General features: G+C 42.7%; 1 protein-coding gene across 1 annotated transcript; it reads right to left on the bottom strand.

The window, feature by feature from the left end:
* Positions 1 to 5,758: 5,758 nt before the first annotated feature.
* LOC130869081 (spindlin-2-like) lies at positions 5,759 to 6,559 on the bottom strand (the record flags this gene model as incomplete). The annotated part of the gene is made up of 3 exons (XM_057761173.1): positions 5,759 to 5,940; positions 6,002 to 6,010; positions 6,088 to 6,559. Coding segments are annotated over 3 exons (663 nt in total), but the record flags the coding sequence as incomplete, so codon positions are not given.
* Between the last annotated feature and the right edge of the window lie 4,571 nt (positions 6,560 to 11,130).

Here is an 11,130-nt window from a genome sequence, read left to right as displayed (position 1 = left end):
AGATGACCCATTCCTCTTCTGGACAGGTGGCATGCATCTCATACTAAGAGGCATCTTCATCATGGCTGTAGACTTACTGAGATAGGCCACTGACCTCCTGGTCCACTGTTTCTTGGCTATCTTTCTGTGCTTGGGCTTCATAGCTGCCCACTCTCTAGGTTGAAAGAAATTTCCTTCTGTTTAATTCAGAAACCAAGTCGTGGCCTCAACCATGAGTGCCTGCAAGGACAACAAGGGGAGGCTATGAGGTCAAGGCTCTTTTCTGGAAGAACTGTGGTGCAGGAGACAAAGATATTGATCAACAGGTTTGCATACCTAACTGTAATTTTCTCTTAAGAAATAAATAGGACAATTTGCAAATTTTTCTCTACAGCTCAGTATATCAAGCTCAGAGACACATTCCTGCTGCCCAAAGGCAAATGACCTCTGCTGAGAAACCTACTTTCTGACTGACTAAGTCAATGAGAGGAGAAGGTATGCCTATCCCCGAAATGAGTAAGAAAAATCTGAACAGATAACAAAGAATTCGAAGGATATCCACACGGCTCCTTCGACATCAAGCTAATAGGTAGGGGGCTCAATCCAAGACAGCCTGCCCAAGGTCATGGCACTCCAATCCACTGGCTCTCTGCATTGGGTCTCCTGATCCAGACCCAGGTCTATTACATAAAGCCATTCTGTGTCTTCATTGTGGAAGTGAGTACTGTGAGACCCACTTCAACCTGAAAGACTCATTATTCTGGGCAACAGCAGCCATTGAGAAATAATTAGTATCTTTTAAAACACCTATGGACAAAGAGGAGCTTTGCCATTTTAGTGGATTGATGAATTTGATATTGTTAGCAAAGATAAAGTGGGAAGAATAGCTGGCATTCACCATCCCCACAGCTATCAAATATAGGAGCTGGTAACAACAGAAATGGTGGACCCGCAGGACATTTGAAGGAAAACTTTTTCGAACGACAGAGGTCTTAGTTGCTTTGGAAACATATTTACCAAAAGAAAATGTCCTACCTCTCCAGATTCCATCTTCCGGAAATGTTGAACAGTTCTGGAGACCAGGAGCTGAACTGTCCTCCTCAGGCACTGTGAGGATAATAAACCCACCTTCATGGAAGATTAGTGTTTTGAGTGGAACAGTGTTGCTACCCAACGAACAAAGGCTTTGTGACATCACCAAGGCACTACTTATGTCAGAAATCCCCTCACAAGCTTGTTACTTCCCTATTTACCCACAGAAACATCCAGCATTCAGCTCCTCAAAAGCTGTATACAGCCACCAGGGGACCCAAAATAAGCCCCCACTCATCTTACCAATTACTCAAGTCACACACTTGCCCAAGCAACTCAATCACTGTATCTTATTTTTCTGAAAAAGTCTTTGGTGTCTGAGTCAACAAATCATATGAAAGTTTTTTTTTCTTAGATCGCAACTCTCCATTGGTTATCTTCTATTGATTTTTTCTTCCTTCATAAATAATAAATTTCAAATTTCCACTTCCTTTCCTCCTCCCCCTAACTACTCACGCAACCACCAATCCTCTCCACACCAATCCAGTCCTAATAGAGGGCAGGGTACCTTGACCTGTGGGAAGCCCTTGCCCCCCCTCCATCCAGATTGAGGAAGGTATGCATCTACATATAATATGATCGATTAAAGCCTGTATGTGCAGTACAGACAAATCGCAGTGCCATTATCATTGGGTTCTCCTTCTGCCCCAATTGTCAGCCACATTCAAAGCCTCCACTTTGATCCCATGCTCTGTCAGTCCCAGCATAGCTGGTTTTGTTGATCTCCCATTAGCTCAGACACAGTGTCTCAGTGGGTGGACCAAGCCCTTGTATTCCTTAGTTCTTTGCTCTTATTCTCTCCCCTTCAGCTCTTCAACTGGAGCTTGGTAGCTCAGTCTAGTTTTCTGATGTGGGTCCCTGTCTTTATCTCCATCCTTTTCCGTACAACAGTTCTATGGTGATATTCAAGATAGTCATCAGTCTGATTATGGGACAAAGCACCCATAGTGCCTAGGTACATGGCACAGTGCAGGCACCCACAGCTCACCTGCCCAAGGTCCTCGTTGGTGTCACCCTATGGCTTTCTGGGAACCCCTCTAGAGAGAAGCCTCTTACTAACCCCAGAATGGCACCCTAAGTTGAGATATCAACAGTGTGTGTGCATTAACTTATGGGGGTGTGTTTGTGTGTTTAAGACACAATAACAGCAGATGGATTATAATATTGAAATTTCTTCTTATCTTGAGAAGAATACTTGCTACAGAAACACTATCACAGTAGTACTGAGAATGTAGGCTGTCTCAGCATGGAGAAGTAACTGGAGCAAACCCCTAGTAGTTCAGCTCAGTGGCCCAAGAAAGATGGTCAAGGAAAGTCAATGAACTCAGGGATGGAAGTTAAAACTCAGGCTAAATAACATTCCAAATCATTTAGGCGGAACATGAGACACCGTGCAACAGTCAAAAGATGTCTAAAATGCCTGGAACTAGAATCTTAGGGCAGGAGAAGTTGTGGAGCTGAGAGTGCATGGCAAAAACTGACAGAATCTGGCAAAAGACATGTAAGCGTAACTAGCAAACATCCATGGAAACCATGAATGGGAGAACACACTGAGAAGTCTGCACAAAAACATAACATCTTGACAATTCTGAGATTTAATGACAAAGGAGAGATCTTAAGTATGTCACTGTCACATGGTGATGATTAACCCACTCCATTGCTGTGTGACCCCTTGACATGTTTAAGATACCTGTCAATTCTGTCTATATATTTACAGAGAAATTCACATTGCTTGCACAGATTAACTAGCAGCATGATTTACCACTCAATCAAAGGCAAAGCAAAGAAATCATGGACATGTAGTTGAATGCTGATGATGTTGTTGGGAGCGTTTGTGGGTTTTTTCTTAAAGGGAAATCATTGGTCACACAAATGCATGAAGCAGAGCCTGTCTCTGCCATGTACCTGAAAGCATGAAAAAAAATAAACTAAAATAGGTTTTTGTCACATAGTGGTAAATTTTGCTGCTATGTCCAAATATGTGTTTTGCAGGAGCTCTTTCTGCTCCTTCAGGCTATAGCAACTGAGATAAAGGCCATTGGGGTGTGGTGTCTCTCTCTTTCAAAATGTAGCAACTGCCTTCAGCTTGGTCTCTTGCATCCATCTCCACATCCAGCTACTAGGCTCCTCTCCTCATCCTGCAGAGGGCTGTTGTCTGGCTTGGCAATCTGTAAGGTTTGCCAATTATAAGAAATAACCATTTTATGAATCATAATTCTAAACTAGTATGGGAGATTGTTTGTGACTTACACCTTCCTATGTGATGAGAGCAACCAGGGTGTGAAGGGGGTTCTCACTGTTCATGTTGCAGAAGCCATGGCAGCAGGAGTAGGAGGCCTCTCATTCTCTGTAAGGAAATCAGTAAACATTGGGGACCAGTGAAAGAATGCCCTGAAACATCAAGGCTTGAGCTTTCAGACCGCAATTCCTCCAGCTAGGTTCTGGGTCTGCACAACCTACAAAACCTCCTGAGGACCAAGTATTCAGAACCAGAAGCCTGTGTGGGCCATATCACATAAAATCGTAGTGAGTACACCTATCGTTTTTTTTTTTTTCTGTACATCCTTTTGTCCCTACAGAAACATTTGTATTTCCAATAAAGATAACTTGCTGGCTCTTTGGTGTCCTGAAATTGCTCTAAGGTGATGGTGGGGCATTCTTACATACCTTGCTGTGTTGTTGTGAGACCTTAACGGGACAGCAATTTTTTCAGAAATCAAAGGCAGTTAGGTTCAAACCTGTGGTTAGCAGTGTGCTGGACACTTGGGTTGCCTATACCTAATCTAAGGAAAGATGGATTTCCTAAGAAGGGTGGCAGCACACATGGAGGCATGTAGTCTTACCTTTCCAAATGACCCATTTTGTGGCCTTACATCAGGCTCCTCTATTCTCCTCATCTTGGTTTCTTTACCAGATTAGGACAAAAATAAAAACTCAATGTCCTGGACGTGAACACTGAATGAGTTATCTATGTGAGATCACAGTGACAGAGCTCATGGGAATCTGACTCATTGTACAGGCTTGCCAGGCATCAATCTGTAATCTGCCTAACTCTACTGCGCAAGTGTTGTCATGGTTGCTCCTCTGTTCCTCCTCATATGGTCTCCATCTACAGAGAACTCAGAAAAATCCACCCCTGAGAGGGCAAGTTCTTTACAAATGAAATTTTCTAGAACAGAAGAGACATAGTAGATTTATCTTGGCAACCTGTAGACACAAGACATGGGGAAATGGAAGAAGGGATTGAAGAAGATAGAGACATGGAGGAATGGATAAATTCAATCATTCATTGGATAAGTGAGTGATCCAATGAAAGAGATGGCTAATAGGATAAAATGTGCTGCATGCCCTCTGAAAGTCAGTCCAAATTGAGGGTAGATAAGGTTATCCACTAAGGAGGAAGCTTAGTCCATTTTGCCTTCTTTGTGCTCAAGACCCACCCAGGAGAGTGATGATGATGTTGAGGAGAAGAAGGGGCGAGGGTACCAGCATGCCCTGGTACAAGTTTTCACCCACATTGTAGCCAAATCACCTGACCTGGCACAGGTGACCTACATGCTGGGCCCTGAATGGCAGTTTGACAACTCCAACCTTACTAACCAAGTTTTTGAAGATGAAGGAACCAAAACTGCCCTGTTAATGATGTCAGGATCCTTGCATGATGGGAGTCAGGCATCAATATCATACTGGTATCCTCAGGTCTGATGGGTTTGTGGGGTCTTTGCCACACTTCACCTAACATCACTGATTCCCTAGGTAACTGATTTTATGGAGCTCGGTGCATTCATCATATCTGTGCATGTCACACACCAATGTGATTCAATGTGTACTAGTTTAGCCTGGGTGCGGGTGAGTCTGGTCATGAGTTTTATAGCCCAAATCCCACAGAACTTGATCAATGACATGGGAAGAATGTTTTACAGTTAAGGCAGGCCAATTGTTTAAATGAACTCACAGGGGTTGAATGGCATGCATAAGACCTGTGAGAGTGCAAGACAGAAAGAATCAAGGCATGACAAAATAGGTAGTAGATAGAAGCCTGGCAAAAGTAAGTAGGTAGCCTGAGGTCCACCCCATTGCAGAAGAGCCACTGAGAGGAGACACTTTTCTTTAGGCAGGAGGATCCGGGTCACTAAACATCCTCCAGTGGAGTTCATATACCCAGTGACTTCCAGATGGTATGAATTAAACCATTAATCAAATGAAACCCAATTTTCTTTGCTTCTGAGTACACATTTGTGACCCTTCATGATCACTCTCTATCCTCTTAAGTCCCAACACCTCGATGTCACATCTTTCCATATGACATGTTTTTCCCTCCCGCATTTTCCCTCTCTGAGATCCTACATCTTTTTGGCCACTCTCCTCTGTTTCCTAAACAGCCATCTTGTCCTCTTCCACACACTGCATCTCCTTTCATCATTCCCTCTCCAAGGGGAAAAGACCATAAGTCCTGTTTTGTTTTGAGGCCTGTCTTTCTGTGATGTCCCATCCACCAGAAACTCCATCGTTGACCAAACAACATAACACATTCACAAATTTTATTTTTAGAGCAAAAAAAAATTCCATTGGGAAAGATACCAGGATTAATAGAAGACCTGAGGTATTTCTGAAAAAAAGAGTTCCCCAAACACAGTTTTAAGTCTGACCCCCAAAATTTGTGAATTTCACTTTAAGAGATCTTCATCAAATCATAGACATAGATATGGAAGTCATTATCACACTTGATGAAATGCACGGAAGGTTTGGTGGGAACTTGGTAAATAATTTTACCTATCTTTTGGGTTCCATCTTTTTCGTTGTGCTGCAAGCTTTTGCCTGCCAAGGAATCCCTGCCTAATTCCAAATTCACCCCTATTGGAGGACATCCTGGCATAATGTGGAGGTTGCTTTCAATGTAGTCATCTAGATGGTGGTAAAGGTACACAACTGGATCTTTCTTGTAGGTAATGTAGAAACAGGTCTTCATGGTCTGCACCTCATCTTGGACCACCCCAGTCCACTCCTCCATAGAGCCTGGCATCATGTGGAGGTTGCCTTCAAGGTAGTCAACCAGGAGGTGGTAAACGTACAAGACCGGATCTTTCTTGTAGGTAATATAGAACCAGGTCTTCATGATTGGCACCTCCTCTAGGACCATCCCCTTCCAGTCATCCTTAGAGCCATTTGTGCCCTCAAATGTATGTTTCACTGCTCTGCCAACTATGGTGTTTGAGAGATGAGTGTCTGTCTCCTGAGGAAATGGTACGTTGTTAGGCAGGAACTTAAGGTTTAAAATCCTTTCATCACTGTGAAGCTCCAATCCATAGACACAATCTATCCCATCATACTTCAACAAATAGAGAGAGGGATTTGTTGGCAGTTGATCTAGAATGATGGCTTTCCACTGGGTGACTGGTTCATTGGCTTCCTTCCAGCCGTGAGAAATTCTGCGGCCGACAATATTCTCCAGGGCCTCAAAAGGCCTCCTCAGTTTTTGCTTCTGGAGAGATGACCCATTCCTCTTCTGGACAGGTGGCATGCATCTCATACTAAGAGGCATCTTCATCATGGCTGTAGACTTACTGAGATAGGCCACTGACCTCCTGGTCTGCTGTTTCTTGGCTATCTTTCTGTGCTTGGGCTTCATAGCTGCCCACTCTCTAGGTTGAAAGAAATTTCCTTCTGTTTAATTCAGAAACCAAGTCGTGGCCTCAACCATGAGTGCCTGCAAGGACAACAAGGGGAGGCTATGAGGTCAAGGCTCTTTTCTGGAAGAACTGTGGTGCAGGAGACAAAGATATTGATCAACAGGTTTGCATACCTAACTGTAATTTTCTCTTAAGAAATAAATAGGACAATTTGCAAATTTTTCTCTACAGCTCAGTATATCAATCTCAGAGACACATTCCTGCTGCCCAAAGGCAAATGACCTCTGCTGAGAAACCTACTTTCTGACTGACTAAGTCAATGAGAGGAGAAGGTATGCCTATCCCCGAAACGAGTAAGAAAAATCTGAACAGATAACAAAGAATTCGAAGGACATCCACAAGTCTCCTTCGACATCAAGCTAATAGGTAGGGGGCTCAATCCAAGACAGCCTGCCCAAGGTCATGGCACTCCAATCCACTGGCTCTCTGCATTGGGTCTCCTGATCCATACCCAGGTCTATTACATAAAGCCATTCTGTGTCTTCATTGTGGAAGTGAGTACTGTGAGACCACTTCAACCTGAAAGACTCATTATTCTGGGCAACAGCAGCCATTGAGAAATAATTAGTATCTTTTAAAACACCTATCGACAAAGAGGAGCTTTTCCATTTTAGTGGATTGATGAATTTGATATTGTTAGCAAAGATAAAGTGGGAAGAATAGCTGGCATTCACCATCCTCACAGCTATCAAATATAGGAGCTGGTAACAACAGAAATGGTGGACACGAAGGACATTTGAAGGAAAACTTTTTTGTACGACAGAGGTCTTAGTTGCTTTGGAAACATATTTACCAAAAGAAAATGTCCTACCTCTCCAGATTCCATCTTCCGGAAATGTTGAACAGTTCTGGTGACCAGGAGCTGAACTGTCCTCCTCAGGCACTGTGAGGATAATAAACCCACCTTCATGGAAGACTAGTGTTTTGAGTGGAACAGAGTTGCTACCCAACGAACCAAGGCTTTGTGACATCACCAAGGCTCTACTTATGTCAGAAATCCCCTCACAAGCTTGTTACTTCCCTATTTACCCAGAGAAACATCCAACATTCAGCTCCTCAAAAGCTGTATACAGCCACCAGGGGACCCAAAATAAGCCCCCACTCATCTTCCCAATTACTCAAGTCACACTCTTGCCCAAGCAACTCAATCCTGTATCTTATTTTTCTGAAAAATCTTTGGTGTCTGATCCAACAACTCACATGAAAGTTTTTTTTCTTACACCCCATCTCTCCATTTGTTATCTTCTATTGATTTTTTCTTCCTTCGTATATAATAAATTTCAAATTTCCACTACCTTTCTTCCTCCCCCTAACTACCATGCAACCACCAATCCTCTCCACTCCAAATCCAGTCCTCATAGAGGGCAGGGTACCTTGACCTGTGGGAAGCCCTTTCCCCCCCTCCATCCCGTTTGAGGAAGGTATGCATCTACATATAATATGATCGATTAAAGCCTGTATGTGCAGTACAGACAAATCCCAGTGCCATTATCATTTGGTTCTCCTTCTGCCCCAATTGTCAGCCACATACAATGCTACCACTTTGATCCCAGGCTCTGTCAGTTCCAGCACAGCTGTTTTGTTGAGCTCCCATTAGCTCAGACACAGTGTCTCAGTGGTCATTACTATCACTTAATATCAATGGGCTCAACTCACCTATAAATTAGAAATGACTCAATAGCAGTTGGTTCAACAAAGCCCACCCCAGCATGGTTAATAGTTCAGTAAGGCTGAGAACCTGAAATTCACTGTGCAGCCTTGAGGCAGATCAGTGATCTGAAGAGTGTTTTTTTTAATCTTGGCTAAGTTGATCTGAGCCTCATCTAAACATCTCTATTTGTCTGTGATGATTGCTCGGTTATATATTTACTGCCAATATACTGTTTGGAGGATGTTGCCTTGTGAATCTGCTCAGGTTATCATACTCTCTATAACTAATTTGAGTTGTTTACTTCCTATCTAAGTAGCTTTCCTGCAGGATAGAGTCTATCAACCAAAACTACATATTGGCATTAAAGAACTTTATATGTGGAGATGGAAGGGTCAGAGTCAGATAAGAAAGTAAAATTATGGGTTCACACAGGAGAGATAAAAGAAAAGAAGAGGGAGTATGAGAGCACTACCCTGTAGGATTTCAAAATGGAGGAGGAGACCTGAGCTAAGTAGGAAACAGCCACAGCATTTTCCATAGTCACTACTCCTGTCTAGGCCACAAAATCTCCAAGCAGCTAGCCCAAGCATTGGAAGTTTCTACTCTGAGAGGGTCAGCTAGAGTGTGGCACAGATGACCTTTTTCCCTGGAGTTATCCTCACCATTGGCAGAAGGAGGCATATCTCACTAGAGTCTCAACAAAAAGTCTCAGTGATATAACAAACGGCTTATGAAGGACCCTTGGGGAAGATTCAAAACTAACATAATTGGGGAAAAAATGCATCTTCCAGGATGTTATGATGTCAGTCTACACTGTCACATCTGCCTTTCTTCTGATCATATAAACAGGATGCTTGATGCTTGAGGAAGCATCTCATCAGGCATTGTAATACCAGGGCATCAAAATGTCCTCTTTGCTCGTCTTCTCCCCCAGAGGAGTCTCTATCTCAGGTACAGTGCATTGAACCACTTGCAGGAATAATAAAAACAGATAGAGCATCCAGCTTGAGATATGACATACATGGCCACAATCACATTGGCAGCAACAAGAAACAGATGAAGAATTCTGAGCATCAATGGAAGCTGAGGACGTAATACCAAAGCTAAGACATGTAACACCATGGGGAGTTGCAGAGTTCCAGAGAATATATTCAGTTACATTCTGGAAGAAGCTAAGACTGCAAAAGATGGCTTTTCTAATCAGAAAGTATAAAAAACTGAGAATATGCGAAATGTAGGCAGTGATGAGACAAAGGTGTAACTGAAAATGAAGAACCCCATGTCCCAGTTCCAGGAAGATAATGAAAGCATTTTTAAAGGTTAATGAGCCACAAATCCTGGCAGTCAAAGCTCAGGAGATGGAATGCCATTTCAATCCCATGTAATGAATCTCTGCCTTAAGCATCTAAAATGGTGTATCTCTGCCTTGAGCATCTGGAGCAATATTTCTTTGCCTTAAGCATCTATAACAATGCACCTCTGCCTTGAGCATCTGCTGTCATGCCCCTCTAAAATGAGCATCTACAGAAATTAACATCTGCTTTCAAATGAAATATACTACTGGGATAGACCAACCATAGCATGCTACTCTGGATGTACACTTTTATATATTTACACCCTAAATTTGATATCAAGACCTGAGCCCAAACAGACGTCACAGTTCGCCGTTTCCCCATGCTGTGATAATTCAGTAGCCCTCTGGACACATCCACCAGGAGTCTTGAGGGGAGGAAGCAAATGCATTCATGTTTTAATGTCTCTCATCTCAATCTCCCCAACATTTCTTTTAAAGTCATACCATTCCCTTTTCTGTTTCAGAATATTAACTCAGAGCTCAATACTTTTTAACCAACTGTCTTGTTCTTCAGCCATGGCTCAGTCATTAAGGTGCTTGCCATACAAATGAAGAACATAAATTTGATCCCTTCAACTTGTGCAAGAATCTCAGAATTAAAGATATAAACCCATCACTCAGTTCTGTGGAGACAGCCACACCTGGGTCTCTGAGTCTCACTCTTTGGTCAAGGGGAATTGGACAGCTCCAGGTTCAAAGATATGATGTATCTTAAACATGACAGAGAGTAAGTAAGGAAGACACCCACAGTTAATTCTGGCCTCTGCATGCATGCATACACATTTCCATAAAATGTTACACTCATCTTTTTAAACAACTGTGTTTCCAATTTATATTATACACATTTCAGTGGCAGTGCTTTGAGCTTAACTTTGACTGCTCTTTGGTGTTATAGGAATGGCAGGCTGCATCCTGCCAGCTGTCTCTAGCTCTGGCTAGCTTTTCCAGAAATAATTTTACAGAAACTGTATTCTTTTAAATACTGCTTGACCCATTATTTCTAGCCTCTTATTAGCTAGTTCTCACATCGTGATTAAGCCATTTCAAATAATCTGTATAGTACCATGAGCTGCTGGCTTACCAGGGAGATTCTTAAGCTGCTTCTGTCTCAGAGAGGAGTGGCATGGTGTCTGTCTTACTCGGCTTCTTTCTCCCAGCATTCTGTACTGTTTACTCTGCCTATCTAACCTGCTGTCCTATCCAAAGTGCCAGGCAGTTTCTTTATAAACCTATAGACATACAGCCCTCCTCCATCACTTTGGCCTGCCTCACACAATGACATTAGAAGAAATCTTTCTATAAGAACACTGTCCACTCTCTCATTTGGCCTTTTGAATCCTGTCTCCTCTCTTCCTAAGACATAA

This window comes from Chionomys nivalis, unplaced genomic scaffold (genome assembly GCF_950005125.1).
Source record: "Chionomys nivalis unplaced genomic scaffold, mChiNiv1.1 scaffold_29, whole genome shotgun sequence".
Classification (NCBI taxonomy): Eukaryota; Metazoa; Chordata; class Mammalia; order Rodentia; family Cricetidae; genus Chionomys; species Chionomys nivalis.
This window is presented reverse-complemented; position numbering and strand designations above follow the sequence as displayed.